General features: G+C 53.1%; 1 protein-coding gene across 1 annotated transcript in view; it reads left to right on the forward strand.

The window, feature by feature from the left end:
* The first annotated feature begins 9,999 nt into the window (after positions 1-9,999).
* Positions 10,000-17,346, forward strand: part of ADGRD2 (adhesion G protein-coupled receptor D2) — a 26,788-nt gene continuing 19,441 nt past the window's right edge. The window contains exons 1-11 of the mRNA XM_049637708.1: positions 10,000-10,128; positions 10,467-10,530; positions 10,855-11,067; positions 11,373-12,014; positions 12,379-12,477; positions 12,841-12,926; positions 13,187-13,468; positions 14,610-14,721; positions 15,459-15,593; positions 16,110-16,233; positions 16,685-16,790. Of these exons, the coding sequence (XP_049493665.1) occupies positions 10,093-10,128; positions 10,467-10,530; positions 10,855-11,067; positions 11,373-12,014; positions 12,379-12,477; positions 12,841-12,926; positions 13,187-13,468; positions 14,610-14,721; positions 15,459-15,593; positions 16,110-16,233; positions 16,685-16,790 (1,899 nt within the window). The 5' untranslated portion in view covers positions 10,000-10,092. The remainder of the gene's footprint in view (positions 10,129-10,466; positions 10,531-10,854; positions 11,068-11,372; positions 12,015-12,378; positions 12,478-12,840; positions 12,927-13,186; positions 13,469-14,609; positions 14,722-15,458; positions 15,594-16,109; positions 16,234-16,684; positions 16,791-17,346) is intronic.

The following is a 17,346-nucleotide window of genomic DNA, read 5'->3' on the forward strand; positions in this document are numbered from 1 at the left end:
GAAGGAAGGAAGGAAGGAAAGAAGAGAGGAAGGAAGGAAGGAAGGAAAGAAGGAAGGAAGGAAGAGAGGAAAGAAGAGAGGAAGGAAAGAAGGAAGGAAGGAAGAGAGGAAAGAAGAGAGGAAGGAAGGAAGGGAGGAAGGAAGGAAGGAAGGAAAGAAGAGAGGAAGGAAAGAAGGAAGGAAGGAAAGAAGAGAGGGAGGAAGGAAGGAAGGAAGGAAGAGAGGAAAGAAGAGAGGAAGGAAAGAAGGAAGGAAGAGAGGAAAGAAGAGAGGAAGGAAGGAAGGAAGGAAGGAAAGAAGAGAGGAAGGAAAGAAGGAAGGAAGGAAGGAAGGAAGGAAGGAAGGAAGAGGGAAGGAAGGAAGGAAAGAAGAGAGGAAGGAAAGAAGGAAGGAAAGAAGGAAGGAAGGAAGAAAGAAGAGAGGAAGGAAAGAAGGAAGGAAGGAAGGAAGGAAGGAAGGAAGAGGGAAGGAAGGAAGAGGGAAGGAAGGAAGGAAGGGAGAAAATTCATGACAAATTCCCCTTCCTACCACAATGAGCTCATTTGTTGTTTTTGTATCAGTTCAGACTTTCAGTTTGGTAACACTAAACATGGATATCACTAAGCACTTCTAAATCTGCCTTGTCATTCTAGCCTTGAAAAGCCCAACAGGTGGGTGTCCTTAGCTCCATTTCATTGCTGAGGACATTGAGGCTCAGAGGCAAAGTGGCTTGCCTGAACTCACAGATACAAAAACAGAATGGAAGAAATGGGATCTGAATCCGTTTATCTACCTGCAAATCTCATACACCATCCAGTGTATTTTCACGTCTTTGTCCACATATCAGTTAAGAATGCTCTCAGTTGCAACTAACAACAACGGTGCTTCCTGGGTGACTTCCTGGGTGGCTCAGCTGGTTGGGCATCCGACTTCAACTCGGGTTATGATCTCGCAGTTCATGGGTTCGAGCCCCACGTCGGGCTCTGTGCTGACAGCTTGGAGCCTGGAGCCTGCTTTGAATTCTGTGTCTCCCTCTCTCTCTGCACTTCTCCTGCTCACACTCTGTCTCTTTCTCTCTCTCAAAAATAAATAAACATTAAAATTAAAAAAAAAATAAAATAAAGAAATGGTGGCCTATTTTCCTTGTGTAACAAAAGACTGACAGTAGGTGGTATCTAGGTTGGGAGGCAGCACAATGATGCCATCGACCCAGGATTTTTAAATCTTGCTGTTCATATCATCCTTGATAGGTTGCTTTTCAACTGCTTTGGGTCTCATGGTCACAAAATGGCTGCTGCAGCTCCAGGCACCTCACCTGCATTCCAGACAGAAGAGAATAGAAGGAGAGGATGGTGAAAACAGTGATAATCCCTTTTATCAGAAAAGCAAAAAGATTTTTCTGAATTCCTCCAGGAGACTTTGGTTTATATCTTAATGGGAACATGACTATCTGTAGCTGCAAGGGAGGCGGAGAAAGAACATGTTGAAAACAAAGGAGGACACAAATGCTACGTTGGTCTCCAATAATATCTACGAGTTTACTTAGAGTTGTACTTGGTTACAATTACACGACACATAATTTTTGCTTCCTACTTTTTCCTTGCCTTTTTTTAAAAATTGAGGTAAAACTGACATACAACATTATATTAGTTTCAGGGGTACAACACAGTGGTTTAAAATATTTGTCTATATTGCAGAATGATCACCACAATAAATCTAGTTAACATTTATTACTGTACGTACAGATTTTTTTTTCTTATAAGGACTTCTAAGATCTATCCTCTTAGCAACTTTCAAATATGCACTACAATATTATTAGAGTCACCGTACTGTACATTACCTCCCCATGAACTATTTATTTTTGAACTGGAAGTTTGTACCTTTTGACTCCCTTCACCCATTTTGCCCACCCCCAGCCACTAGCTCTGGCAACCACCAATCCATTGTCTCTGCCTGTGAGCTCAGTGGTTTGGCTTAGTTTGGTTTTTAGATTCCACATATAAGGGAAATTATATAGTATTTGTCTTTCTCTATCTGACTTATTTCATTTAGCATGATGTTCTCAAGTTCCCAAATGGCAAGATTTCATTCTTTTTTATGGCTGAATAATATTTCATATATATACATACACCACATCTTCATTATCCACTCATCTACCAACGGACCCTTAGGTTTTTTCCACGATTTGTAATATTGCAAATAACACTGCAATGAACACGGGGATGCAGGTACCTTTTGAAGTTCGTGTTTTCATTTTCTTCAGTGAAATACCCAGAACTCAAACGCTGGATCATATGGTAGTTCTATTTTTGATGTTTGGGGGGAACTCCCATACTGTTTTCCCCAGTGGCTGCACCAGTTTGCATTCGCACCAACAGTGCACAAGGGTCCCCTTTTCTCCATACCCTCGCCAACACTTCTTATGTCTGGTCTTTTTGGTAATAGCCATTTTGACAGGTGTGAGGCGATATCTCATTGTGGTTTTGATTTGCGTTTCCCTGATGATGCGTGAATTTGAGCGTCTTTTCATGTGCTTGTTGTACCTGTTGGTATGCCTTTGGAAAGACGTCTATTCAGATCTTCAGCCTGAAGATTTTTTAAAATCTTCATTTTTTAAATGGGTTGCTTTTTGCTTGTTTGTTTTGCAACTGAGTTGTAAGAGTTCTTGATGTATTTTTGATTAACTATCAGATATACAGTTTGCAAATATTTTCTGCCATTCAGCAGATTGCCTTTTCGTGTTGTTGATGTCTTCCCTCGATGGGTAGACACTTTTCAGTTTGATACGGTTCCACTTGTTCGTTTTTGCCTTTGTTGCTTTTAGTTTTGGTGTAAAATCCAAAAAATCGTCATGAAGACCGATGTCAAGCAGCTTACTGCCTATGTTTTCTTCCGTGAGTTTTATGGTTTCAGGCCTTATGTTCAAGTCTTTAATTCACTTTGAGTTAATTTTTGTATATGGTATAAGATAGTGGTCCAGTTTCATTCTTTGGCATGTGGTTTTCCAGTTTTCCCAGCACCACTTACTGAAGAGACTCTCCTTTCCCTTTTGAATGTTCTTGGCTCCTTTATCATAAGTTAACTCCTACTTTTCCCCCTTTAATTTAGGTCACTTATAATTTCCTTATCTGTACACTGTTTTTGTAATTCTCCTCTTTAATGGTTTGACAATAAGTATTTCTTCAATGGATAAGCCATAATGTATTTGTTGGACACGAGCTGCCGACATTTCCAATATTGTACGTACTACTATGATGAACATATTCATGCATGAAGCATTTTCATTTAGTTGGATGTCTCTCCCAAACATAAATTGAATTGCTTGGGTCAAAGATTTTAACATTTTTGGTGCTCTTAATATATTAATCTATCACTTTCCAAGAGTGAGTGTGCTATTTTACATGGTGTAACAGTATTTGGATATTGATTTCACTACAACTGTGCCAGCACAGAGTTTCACCATTTTTATTTTTTTAGCTTTGCTGTTTGTTTGTTTAGAGAGAGTGTGCACAAGCAGGGGAGGGGGCAGAGGCAGAGACAGAATTATTTTTTTAAAGTTTATTTATTTTTGACAGAGAGAGAGAGAGAGAGAGAGAGAGAGAGAGAGAAAGAGCTAGGGAGGGGCAGAGAGAGAGGAAAACACAGAATTCGAAGCAGGCTCCAGGCTCTGAGCTGGCAACACAGAGCCCGACACAGGGCTCGAACTCACTAACCGCGAGATTGTGACCTGGGCCGAAGTCGGACGCTTAACCGAATGAGCCATCCAGGCGCCCTGAGAGAGAGAGATTCTTAAGCAGGCTCCACACTCTGTGCAGAGCTCAACGTGGGGATTGATCCCACGACACTGGGGTCATGACAGGAGCCAAAATCAAGAGTCGGACGTTCAACCGACTGAGCCACCCAGGTGCCCCCGATTTTACCATTTTAAAACGATACCTTAACGTTGCTTTTGTTTTCACTCTTTTGTTTAAAACTGAGGAGGAAAATTTTTCCCCATGTATTTTTCACTTTCTTTTTTCCTCTTTGGTAAAGTATTTGTTCATTTCTTTAGCCAGTCATCTTGAAGAGTAAGAGATTCATTTTTATAGAAATGGCCACACTGTTGATGCTCGTTTCAACTCTGCTCATATTACGACTCAACTTTCCAATTTACCCTACAAATTGCTGGCAGGAAGCCAGAGTGGGGCATAGGATCCAAGTCACCGGGGAAGGGAACGGGGCCCAAGAATCCATGCAGCTACTAGGAGCCACGTCTTCTGACTCCTGGTCTGCCACTTTTTCTTGCACGTTATATTTTTTAAAATAACATTTTATCGCGATATAATTCACATGCCGCACCATTCGCTCACTTAAAGTACACAATTTAATTGTTTTTAGTACATTGACACATTTGTGCCACCGTCACCAGAGTCAATTTTAGAATCCTTCATCACCCCCGAAAGAAACTCTGCACCTGCTGGAGCACTGTCATGTCAGATAGAGGTAAAAATATTTTTGCACTTGGAGAAAACAGATGGGTGGGGTGGGGTGGGGTGGGCTGTGTGAGGAAAGGGGAGGGCCAGGCTGTGCCGTGGATTTGCTACGCGACCACAGCTCACTTTCTGTCTCTGGTTCTTGGTTTCCCCTATTACGTACAGGTACTTATGGAGCGCCTGCTGCATACCAGTCTCCAGACCAAGTATGTCACAGATATGCATGAGCATTCTAAGCTGGGGCAAGAAGCCCAACTTTACAAGAGAGGGAAACCAAGAGCAAGTGCAGAGACATGGTCACTTGGGTCCCTGTGCTTGTCAGTGCCAGAGGGGGGCCTGGAACGGAGGCTGGGGCAAGGAGGGCTCTTGACTCCCGGCTCGAGGCCACTTCATCAGCTGCCTCTGGCTTATGGAGCTACCCCAGTGACAGGTGGGGACAAGTGGGGACAGGTGGGGACAGGATTAGGAGAAGCTTATCTTTTCACGCTGGCTGAGAAGGGCCGGAAACAGCTTGGCCAAGAAATAGCTGTTTCACCCTCTAGCGGCCATAATGAGTGGTGTGGGTGTCTGGCGTGGGGGTCCGCTAGAGCAGAATTCTCTTCCCACTGCCCCCCACACCAACCCCCCAAGCACACACCCACCAATCTTAGAGTCAACCCCCCAAGCACACACCCACCAATCTTAGAGTCACAAGGCGTCCGTCTGGGTGTGTCTCGATCTGTTAGATCATTCCTTCAGTCCTTCAACAAACACAAAGTACTCACTCTGGCAGGCTCTGGCCCGGGTGCTGGGGGGCGGGGGAGGGGGAAGGGGAGGGGGAGGTGGTGCGGAGGAGCAGACAGGCAGTCAGTTCCCCAGCATTTATAGGGACCTGGGGGTTTCTGAAACAGTTTAACGTTGGGGGCAGGGAAAGCATCCTAGAAAGTCTGAGACCTGAAGGGTGAGTAGAAATGAGCTACAAAGGCCTTGGAGGAGGGGCCCTCCTGCCCATTCCTGGGCAAAGGGAATAGGATGTGTGAGGGTCTGGTGGTGTGAACAGAAAGATGTTCACTCTGGCTATAGGCTGGAGTGCAACAGGGAAGCGGCCCAGTGAGGGAGGACGGAGGGCAGAGATGGATAGTGTTGGCCACATGCGGTGGTTGGACTTTCTCCTGGAGCATCAGGGACCCACAGAAAGGTTTTGAGCAGGGGAGGGACAAGAGCAGATGGACATTTTGCAGAGCTCACGCTGACTGCTGAGTGGAGAAGGGGCTGGAGTGGGCAAGAGGGGAGGCAAGGCTGGTCCTGGGCCCATCCGGTTTCTCAGGACCCAGGCCAGCAGGGGGATAGGGGCAGGGGAAGGGACTCACTTTTATCTACAGAGCAGGAGCCAGTCGCCCCTGGAGAAAAGTGACAATTGGGCAGGTGGTGGGGCTCCCCCAGCTCTGATACTCACGCTTCTCTTCTCATAGCCACCCTTTATGTCCCTGAGAAGAAGGGGTGATTCTCTACATTCTGTGTGAGAAAATACAGGGTACAGAGACTTGCCCAGGTCACAGAAAAGCTGGTTGACGGCTAAGCTCCAATTCTGTTGGGTTTGTGGCAACCCCGAAGTGAAAATGTCCCGGTTGCTGGCTCCTCCCTCCAAAATTCCTAGGCTTGGACTATGGACAGTTTGGCTGAGGGGCCAAAGCAGGGCCAGGCCCCAGAATGAGCACCTCTGGCAGCTCCCACTGCCCCTCACCCCATCTACACAGACAATGAGCCCAGGGACCCCAGTGGCTATCACTCACTCACAGCCTCCAGGCCCTGTCTACCGAGACAAGAGGCCTGTCAGAGCCACCCGCCAGTAAAGGCGATGAATGGCCCTAGGCTGCCAGTCGGACAATACCCAGGCTCTGGGGAGGAGAGATTAGGTTAGAATGTGGCCCAAACTGGTCTCAACAGCTCAGGCTCCATGGAGGCCCACTCTCGCCCCCTAGTACTTGGCCATCTCCAGGAGTGACTCCTAGGAAATGTGACCCCACTGAAGGGAGGGAGTTGGCTCAGAGTCCCTGAGCAGGGGCGTTACCAGTGCTGGGAAGGTGGTAACTTAGGCAATGGGGAGAGATTTGGGATGTGACAGGAAGGTTAGGAGACACAGGAGGCATGCAAAGGAGGCTGGGAGAATTGGGGTCGATACAAAGCGCACTGCACCCACCGAGAGAATGAGGTTGGACTTAAGAGGCAGACCTTGGGTTCACCTCTTCCTTGCTATGTGAAGCCCAGTGTTCTCTCTGGGCTGAGTTTGCACATACACAAAATGGGGCCCCAAGAGTCTTTGCCTTGAATGAGAGAGGGCAAATGTGGGAGGGCCCACCATCTCGGCTTCCCCTGGGTGTGTGTGTGGGGGGGGGGGGTGATTGGGCCACAAAGACACAAGACAGTCAAGTTCTGCAGACAGTCTGCAGGCCCAGGAACCTGGGAAGGGCTCAGAACTCTGCCCCAATGGGGACCTCTTATCTTCCAACTTTTATTTTGAAAATTCTCGAGCCTAGGGAAAGCTGGAGGAAGAGCACACTGGACACCAATATATCGCCATTTTGATTCCCTTCCCTATTCTTTTAAAAAGAAACCATTGGGGTGCCTGGCTGGCTCAGTCAGTAGAGCATGTAACATTTGATCTCAGGGCTGTAAGTTCAAGCCCCACATTGGGTGTAGAGATTACTTAAGAAAATAAAAGTTAAAAAAAATAAAAATAAAATAAAATAAAAAGAAATCATCATAAGATGGCAATTTTTTTAATATGTATTTTACCACAATAAAAACAATTGAAAAAATATAAACCATCATGTTGCTAGCAAGCTATTTTTTTAAAGTTTATTTATTTATTTATATAAATATATATATTTATATTTAATATAAAATCACAAACCCTGAGATCATGACCTGAGCCAAAATCAAGAGTCCCATGCTTGGGGCGCCTGGGTGGCTCAGTCAGTTGAGTCCGACTTCGGCTCAGGTCATGATCTCACGGTTCATGAGTTCAAGCCCGGCATCGGGCTCTGCGCTGACAGCTCAGAGCCTGGAGCCTGCTTCAGATTCTGTGTCTCCCTCTTTCTGCCTCTCCCCTGCTCGTGCTTTGTCTCTCTGTCTGTCTCTCAAAAATAAACATTTTTTTAAAAGTTTAAAAAAAAGAGCCCGATGCTCAACCAACTGAGCCACCCAGGGACCCCAGCCAGCAGGCTACTTTAACAACTGTAAGGTAAGTTTTGACAAGGGTATTAAACGGACTGTATGCCTCGCACCAGGTAGAAGCCACAGGCTTTGTCAGTCACTTAAATCACACAGCAGCCCCACGACTTGTATACTATTATATACATGTTACATATGGGGAAACTGAGGCTCAGAGAAATTAGGCAACGTGCTTCAGGTCAGTCGAGGTGATCTTGGATCTGTCTGACCTCCCTCCCAAGCAGGAATCCCTGCTACTGAGGCAGGAGAGTGCCATGGGTCCCAGATACACATCATTCCTACTTGGAGCTCCACCTCTGTGTCCCTCCCCTGTCCCCTTAGCTTCTCTCCCTGCTCCTGGCCCCACCACTTGTCCCAGGCTCTGCCCTCAGAGGCCAAAACTTTTCAATTCCCCCCACCTCTCTCTCTCTCTCTCTCTCTCTCTCTCTCACACACACACACACACACACACACACACACACACGGCCTCTCCTGTCACCTCGCCCTTACGTTTTGAATGGCCTGGATGAAGACCGAAAGACCCAGGTTCAAGGCTGGGCTCTGCGACTCATTAGCTGTCTAACCTGGGGGAGAGCCCTCAGTCCTCATGGTGGGCCCTCCTCACGGTGGGTTGAAGGTAAAGGAAATGAGGCCTGCAGGGGGCCAGCGCAGGGTACTGAACGCTCCCTCCTTTCCCACGGTCCACCCTGAGATGGGATTGGTTCAAAGGATTTGCAAATTTATTTGGGATCCAAGCCTCGCAAGGTGGCCCCTTCTAATCAAGGGGGGAGAGGCGCGGCGGGTCCAGTCCAGAAACTGGGGAACTCCCCGCGGTCCGCCCCACGTGCCCTCCCACTGCTCGCGCGGCTGGGGCGCCTGCCCTGCCCTCCGCGCGCCCAGAAGGCGGGCGTCCCTGACTGCGGGGCGGGGGTCGAGGGGCGGGGTCTGCTAGTACCAACCCGCCCCGCCTCGGCCCCGCCCCACACCCGAGGTTTCCACCGCACCGCAGAGAGCTAGCAGATTTCCGCTGCTGGATTTCCGTCCCAGGAACAGTTCGCAGCGAGTGAGCCGACCGTAGGCGCCGGGCCAGACCAAGCAGGTGAGGACCCGGGCTTTGAAGAGGAGAGGGATCAGCGCGGGTGAAGCGGAGGCCCTGGTCCTGGCCCATCAGCCCAAGAGGGATTCCCCACTGGCCCCTTGCGGAGGAGGGACACGCAGTGGCGGCCAGACCTCGCATCTCCCTTTTGGGTGCCAGCGAGCATTTGGTGAGCAAGGAAGGGGGGGCCAGGAGTATGTGGGGGCAAATACAGGCAGAGTGAACAGGGGAGTGAGACAATCAGCATTTATTGAGCCCACACTGTGCGCCCAGCACAGACTAGGCACCAAGCCTCAGTCTTGGACCAGACTCATACCATTTCCCACCCACTAAAGTGGGGTTGGGGGGGTGGAGGAGGGCGGACATAGATGCTGTTTAAAAAGGGGAAAAGCAACAATAAATTGGTGCTTTTCAGAGTCCAAAGTGTGAACCCCCATGTTTTCCCATGCTGGGATGTGTTTGATTTTCATATTTATGCACTTTATCTGGAAAGGGGGAAAGGGTAGGAATTATCACTGGTGACGGCTTCAGACTTCCAGATGGCATGAGGCCAGCTGGCAGGACACAGCGGAGCATTATTTCATCTCCAGTGTTTTCTGAGACCCATTTGTGCTTGGCCACTGCTGGAGCAGAGACCCAGGAGGCCTGAAGCCCCCCAGACTTTTGAGAGTAATGCCCAAACCACCCACAATTAGGGTATCCTCAGCTCACTACAGCGCCTGGCCAGGGTGCTGAGCAGATGAAGGGATCACAAGCTGATCTTGTAGGAGGTGCCACTGAGGGAGCAAGGCCAGTCCGGGCAAGAGCTACAGGATGGTCAAAGCTCTGGAGAAGAGCTGCTGCCTGGAGAAATGGGGGAATGGGAGCAGCTTGGGGGGCAGGGGGAAAGGTGGTTGCAGGGGCGGATAGTGAGACTGGTGAGGCCAGAAAGCTTGGCAGAGGCCTCATTAAGCAGAACCTTGAATGCCAAGCTCTGAGCCCAAAAGAACACAAGGAGACCTACAAGGGTCCTGCACTCTGTTCCCACCATTCTCTGGCCTTCCCTCCCCCTGACCCCCGGCCATTCCCAGCTCACCAGGGCTACAGTGTTTCCCAGCTGTGGTCCTAGAAGGGGCTCCTGGAGACCATCCTTTTGTACAAGTAAATGTCACATAGATGTGCCCAGCCCATCCTGGGCTCCCAGCCCAGTGAGGTCTGGGAGCCAAACATGGGGAATATGACCCCGTAGGGGACAGAGCGGGTAGTAAGGCAGGATGCTGAGCTACTTTCCTTTGCGTTTTTCCTTTTCAGTCCACATTGGCCACACCTGTGACCCCTGCCTGCAGTCCCTCACTGGCCCCTGCTGGATCCAGAATGGCTTCCTGGTGCTTCTGCCTCCTCTACCTCCTGGTACCTGAACTTGGTAGGGGGATGTGGGGGAGGAAGCCAAGGGAGACTCGAAGCTGCTGGGTTCCAAGTGGCCACCTCTGAGGCCACTGCAAAGGTCACACAGGATAAGCCCCTGGCATAACAACAGACTAAAAGCATCCACTGGTGCTACACCTTTTGCATTCACTCATCAGCTTGTTTATTCCTCACGCGGGAGAAACAGGTTCAAGGCAGTGAAGCGCCTGCCCAAGATCACACTCTGGGTGGGACTTGAACCCAGGTCTGACTACAGAGCTTGCAGCTTCCAGTGTACCCTGCCAGGACCCAACCCAGCCCCAACCTGTCTTCTTCTCTCTCAGATAAGGAGTCTCTCTGGGACACCCTCCAACTCCCCAGGTGAAGCAAGGAGCTCTTGGCTCCCAGGTTGGTATGAGGGCCCCAGAGAGGCTCCCCTTTCCCCAGCTCCGCCAGCCTGTGGCCCACCTGGTGCACTGGCCTCTAAGGCAAAGGAAGGGAGGAGATGCCATTTAGTTCAGCCCCACCATCCCCGGCCATGGGGTGAAGGTTTCACTTGTGTCTATTTTATTCTTGCTAGCATACAGATGACAAAACAAAAGGACTAGACCCGCCAGTTCATAGAGCGTTCAGCCCCAAATGACTCCTAGCTCAGTATCCACGCCCAACCCACCCCAAGGGTCACAGGCCCACACACTGCTCTCCCACACTGTGTCTCCTCTGACCCTGCAGCTCCAGTGGACCCCGGTGAGGTGGTGGAGACCCCAGACGGGGTGTGCAGGTTCCCAGGGCAGCAGCTGAGCTGGTGGCAGGCTCAAGAGTCATGTGAGCAGCGTTTTGGCCACCTGGCACTGGCGCCCCCAGCTGAGGTCCTTGCTCCACGGCTGCCCAACCCCATCTGGGTGGGCCAAAGGGAGGCCACTCTGCGGAGACCCCCCCAGAGGCGTGAGTGTGGGCCCAGGGCCTGGGAAGTGGGGAGGAGGAGGTGGCGGGGGGCGGGGGGGGGGGGTGGCTCTAGAGACCGGAGCTCACAGTGACAGTCCTACCGAATGGAGCCCGGAAGTCCCCGTCGCACCTTCAGGTTCCCTCATCCAGAACTGAAATGCAGGGTTGACCGCCTGGGTATGGGCACTGGAGCCCCCATTTCTTCCTTCCCGAGTTTGGGAGACACCCCGGAGCTCCGCCAGTGGGTGGTCAGAGGCAGTGCGCAGATTGAGGACACTGAGGTCCCGGCCCGCGTGTCCCCACAGGCGCGCTCCCCACGGCCGCGCTGGCGTTCGGCGAGCGGACCGCGGACAGGGCGGCGCGGCTGCGGACGCCCCTGCCCGCGCTGGGGGCGCTGACTGCGTGCGCGCACGTGCAGTGGGACGCCGCCTCGCCGGACGCCGCCGCGCTCTTCTCCCTCGCCGCGCCCTCCCTGGCCAACGCGCTGCAGCTGCGCGCCTTCGCCGAGCCGGGCGGCGCCGTGCACGCGGCGCTGGTGGTGCGCGGCCACCACGCGCCCTTCCGCGCCGCCTTCCGCGCCGACGGCCGCTGGCACCACGTGTGCACCACGTGGGAGCAGCGCGGCGGGCGCTGGGCGCTGTTTGCCGACGGGCGGCGGCGCGCCGGGGCGCGGGGACTGGGCGCGGGCCACCCGGTGCCAGCGGGCGGCATCCTCGTGCTGGGCCAGGATCAGGACTCTCTGGGCGGTGGCTTCTCGGCGCGCGATGCCTTCAGCGGCAACCTCACCGACTTCCACCTGTGGGCTCGGGCCCTGAGCCCCGCGCAGCTGCGTCAGGCACGGGCCTGCGCGCCGCCACCCGGCGGCCTGCTCTTCCGCTGGGACCTGGGCGCCCTGGACGTCACCCCCTCGCTGTTGCCGCCCCTGCGGGTGCGCCTGCTCTGTCCAGGTATGGCCCGCCCCGCCCTCTGGCTCGTAGGCCCCGCCCCGCCTTTCGGCTCAACGCCCCGCTCCCTGGCTTCTGCGCGCTTCCTTGTGAGCTCAAGATCCAGCCCACCGCTTGTGAACCTGGCCACGCCCAGCTCTGGTCACGCTCCCCCAGGCCCCCCAGACGTCGGGCAAAATGCCCAGTCCCAGTAGCCTGAGTAGGCTCGACCTTTGGCCGCCTTGCCCAGCCTTGTGTTGGCTGCAGCGTCCTTCACCCGGGTTACCACGTCGCCCCCTAACTCCGGGGCCACAAGGCCCGAACAGGTGACTCCAGGGACTGCTGGAGAACCAGGATAAAGCGCTGACACTTCTCCCATCCCTGCCAGTGCCCTCAGAAGAGTGCCCTACGTGGAACCCAGGATCCGGCACCGAGGGCTCTTTGCTCTGCCTTCAACCACATTTCTTCCTTTGCTGTTACCGGACAGGTGCGCCCTGGCAGTCCCCAGGGCTCTGCTGAAGGGGAAGCTGGGCATGGACCAGTGTAGGCTGAGAGGGAGTGAGCACTTGGCACAAACTGTGAATTTAGAATCTTCTCAAAGTCTCAGGGTCTCCACGGAGTTCAAACCACAGGACAGCGGGGCCAGACAGACCTGGGGATGAACCCCAGCTGTGTGTCCTTGGGCAAATGATTTTGCCATTGTATGCCTCAGTTTCCCCATCTAGAACACTGTGTAAGGTTCTGGACGCACAGCTATCGACATGCTCTTCCTCCCTCGGCAGCAGATGGTGGGTGGTGCACCTCTGGGCGGTGTTGCTCAGGACTCAGCCTGGCATCCCCTCCTTTGCAGACACTTATCAGCGGCTGCAGGACGCCCAGTCGTGGCCTGGCCAGGATGTTATCAGCCGAGTCAATGCCTTGGCCAAGACCATAGTGGTGAGCCCCCTTCCTGGGGGCTGAAGAGTCTGGGGACACTATGGGTCACCTCCCTGCCGCCCAGTTTCCTCACCTATAAAGGGGACACCCACCAAATGTGTCTTCAGGGATTAAGGTTGTTCGTATTCCCTATTTTGGAGCTCTGGAGAGCTGGGTTAGACACGTGCCCACTAAGAAGACCCTAGGGGGCCCCAAGTGTGATCCCTGGGAGATCTCTTCCTAACAGCCAGGCCGGCAGTAAGTGGTTCCTCTGCCCACAGCTGCTTCCTGACCCCCTCTCTGAAGCCCCTGGACACCTGTCGCTGGCTGAGGCCTCCAGCTTCCTGGGTATCCTGGAGAGGGTCCTGGCAAAGGAGTCAGCTCCACTGGGGCCGGCTGCACTGCTGGCTGTCGTGCACTTCCTAAAGAGAGTGACAGCCCTCGGGGCTGGGGAGCCAGAGCTCTTAACAGGGCCCTGGGAGCAGCTAGGCCAGGGCATCGTGTCTGTGGCCAGCTTGGTCCTGGAGGAGCAGCTGGCTGGCGCGTGGCTCTCAATCAGTGAGGTGAGGCTGGCAGGGCTGGGTGGGGCAGGGGGGCTTGCCGTCCTTGCCACCAGCTTGTTGTGTAGCCGTGGGTGGGCTGGGTCCGTCTCTGCGTTCGAGAGAAGCTCCTCTTTTACCTATGATGTAACTTGAACTTCCACATACAACTGTTCTTGAATAATAGCTTCTGTGGTTGAAAATAAGAGCCAGGAATCCATAGGGATCCCCCCCCATATCCAAGATTCTGCTGCCCACCTTCAGAGGCAGGCCCTCTATCCTGAGTATCCAGCCATCTTGTCTTCCAAAACAGCCCAGACGCTCAGGAGAGCACAGAGAGATCCTATCCAGATGGCATGGGTGCTAGAAACATCATCCTGGCAGAAGTGGCTGTAGGCTTGGGAGTGATTGGCCTAGAGAAAGGAGAGAACAAGGGATCATAGACATCACCTGAAAGCCTTTGGGGTAGAAGGAGCAGAGATGGTGCCTCTGTGGCCTCGGAGGACAGAACAGGGACCTAGGCTTGAGGACGGGGTGGAGATGACACAGCGTGGGAGGCCGACTCCACAGAACGGTTCCCCTGTTTGGGCAGCGAGTGCCCAACCTGGGAAGGGTATAAACCCATTTTTGGCTGAGGGACTGAGGCACTGTGGTAGGCTAGGAAAAGCTGGACTCTGAACCCTGGTGTTCCTCCCTGGAGAACAGAGGTGATCATACCTGCCCTGCCTAGAGTAGCTGTTCCATTACTGCAAGCCCCCCCCCTCCCGCCCCCACCTGGCCTCACCCCCCACACGGCTTCCCTTTTGGAACCGAAAGGTCGAGTCCCTTCTATAGGTCTAGCACAGAGTGAGATCAAAGGAGGGGGAGGCACGGCCCCGCCTGCAGAGTGTGCCCAGCTAGCAAACAACCGGCCAGCAGGCACGGAGGACTACCAGGCCTTCGCCTGGGCTGGAGGATGACGTGGCTTGGAGGCGTCAGAGGAGGCCGATCGGGCAGGGCCTCAAACACCAGCCTGAGGACCCAGGACTTGATCCTGGAGGCCCTACGGGGCCACCGAGGGTCTGGAGCAGGCAGGCCACTTCACAGATCTCTGAGAATGTGTTAACTATGGCGGTCGCGGCTGGCAGGTGCAAAGCAGGAGGGGCTGAGATGTGGCTCCTCCCAGGTGGTTGGCGGACCCATGTCCCTGGTGGCAAGTCTACAGCGCTTGGCGCCCCGGCTGAGCACCACGCTGACCCCTGGGCGGCCCCGAATGCACATCCAGCGTCGCTGTGTCGGTGAGCCTGCTGTGTACCCATCCCATACATCTGGGCCCTGGGGGGGCCCGGGCTCAGACATTTCTTCTCAGCTTTGGTCACTGGGAGCTGTCAGCACCACCGCAGACACTCCATTCTGTCCCCTGCCTTTGTCTGTGCTGTGCCCTCCATCCACAATGCCCTTTCTTCCTCGACCTCCTAGCAAACTCCCGTATAGCCTTCAGTACCTTGTTTGGGCATCAGCTCCTCTAGGATGCCTTGCCTGGTTTTAGCTCTCTCCTGACAGTTCCTCCTCTTGCTGTTACCCCTATGTCTTGGAAATATCTCCTGTTGCATTTTGTAGTAATTACTTCGTTTTTGCCAGAGCTCCCTGAAAGCCAGGGGGTATTTCTGAGTCATTTCTGGATCTCAGGCCAGACCCAAGTACACACTCAGTGAGTGTTTGTAGATTGACTGGGGGAGATCACTTATGGGGAACTTTGGCAAAACTTGTGTCCTTCAGGTGCCCAGTGGTTTCTGACGGCTCACTGATAGTCAGGTCCTGCCCCCCCCCCTCCCCAGGGACCTGCTTCTAGTGATCCCCTCCCCTAGACCTGAAGAAGTCAGATCTCCCTTGGGCGAGTCGCAGAACCTCTCTGAGCTGGAATAGTGGCCCAGGCCTGTGGTGGGGAGAGGGGAGGCAGCCCCTGCCGGCTAGGCCAGCTCTGCAGAAAGACCTCCCTTGGAAGGTCCAGCCGCCCAACCCCATTTGATCCCAGGCCTGGAGGTGCGGAGTCTACGCTTGACGGAGGCTGGCACGGAGGGCTATGTGTTCACGGTGCCCGGTGGGCATCCGGAGGGGCCCGGCCACATCCGCATCCCTGTAGGTGAAGTGGAGCGCCTCCTCGGGAAAGGTGGGTGAGGGTGAGGAGGTGGTGGGGCCCTGCTGGGGTCTGGGTTAGCGCCAGTTAGCCCTGGGTTAACTCTGCTGTTTTGAATAAGTCACCTCACTGTTCACAGCCTGTTTCCTTATCTGGAAGACTCATGCTAGTACTTGCCTTGTAAGCTGCTGTGGGGTTAAAAGTGCTTATCACATAGTAGGTGTTCACTTGGTCTCCTCCGCTGAACCTCACCCATTTCCTCTTAGAAGTGGGTGGTGGAGGGAGCCGCCACCCTTGCTGTCACCCGGGGCTGGGGAATCAGGACATGAGGCAAAGGGCTTTAGAGCTGCCAGGTTAAGTGCATGCCCTGTTGCTGGTTGGAATTCTTGTTTCTCCACTTATTAACCGGGTGATCTTTGGGAAGTCAATTCATCTCTCTGAGCCTCAGTTTCCCTGATCGTAAGGTGGGCAGAGCATCTCCCTCGGGGCCAACCCGTGGTGCTTGCTCAGTCACAGGGTGGGGTCTTAGGCCTCCTTCCACTCAGCCAGGCCTCTCTGGAGTCACCGTGATCCACAGCTGGTTCAGCTCGAGTGTCTTCCAGCAAACCCTAGGGGAGCCTGGCCTGGAGCCCCAGGCCCCTGATAGCTCAGAAGAGGCAAGCAAATTGCAGAGGTGAGTGGGCCCTACCCAGTAGGCTGCTGAGGGTCTGGATCCCCTCCCCAGGAAGGCCAGGCCTCCATCCTATCCCAGAGCCATCATTCTGGTAGGTAATTCTGCCCTTAGCAACCAGAGCCAAACCCTCCCCATCCCCGAGACACGCACATCTCTGGGCCTTCCAAAGATACGCTGCTGGAACCTGGCTCAACTACTGTCTAGGGTCCTGGCATCAGTGCTGAGACTCAGAGAGAAGACAGGGCTTACTGAATTTACCACCAAGTCCCCAAGGCAAGACTGGAACCCAGATGCCCAAATTTCAAGCACAGGATATTTTCTGATGTTTCTTTGGACACAGAGGGTGTCATCGCCCACACAGGGGCCTGGATGAGATGACCTCAGCCATCCATGACCTCTGCCACACAGCCAACTGATATGGTGCCCTTAAAAGCTCCCCTTCTCTCCACAGGTTTCTAAGCACCCAGGTGGGGTCAGCCATCATCTCCTCTGAGGTATGGGATGAAACCGGGGAGGTCAGCACGGCCGTGACCTTTCACTTGCAACACCAGACCCAGGTACTGGGGGTGCTTCTGGGAACCACCACCACCGGTACACTTATCCTGATTTGGTCTTCCCATACCCCAATATTCATTCATTTAAACCAAAGTCTAAAAATGTTCAAGAAAAATAACTCACAAGCCATCCCATTGTCCTCAAGGACCCTGCAATGTGCTCATAAGAGAGGAAATAGCCTAAATGTCCACCAAGAGGGGATGGCTCAAAAAGCCACGTGGGGCTACACAGTGGAACAGTCAGCAGAAGTCATATAAGGAATGAGGTATTTTTCCATAAACTGACATGGAAAGATGGCCAAGAAATGTTTAATTTCATTACGTGAAATACACAAATTCCGGGGCGCCTGGGTGGCTCAGTTGGTTACGCGTCCGACTTCAGCTCAGCTCACGATCTCGCGGTCCGTAAGTTTGAGCCCCACGTCAGGCTCTGGGCTGATGGCTCAGAGCCTGGAGCCTGCTTCCGATTCTGTGTCTCCCTCTCTCTCTGCCCCTCCCCCATTCATGCTCTCTCTCTGTCTCAAAAATAAATAAAACGTTAAAAAAAAAAAAAAAAAAA

The sequence above is a fragment of the Panthera uncia genome, chromosome D4, assembly GCF_023721935.1.
Source record: "Panthera uncia isolate 11264 chromosome D4, Puncia_PCG_1.0, whole genome shotgun sequence".
In the NCBI taxonomy this organism is placed as follows: Eukaryota; Metazoa; Chordata; class Mammalia; order Carnivora; family Felidae; genus Panthera; species Panthera uncia.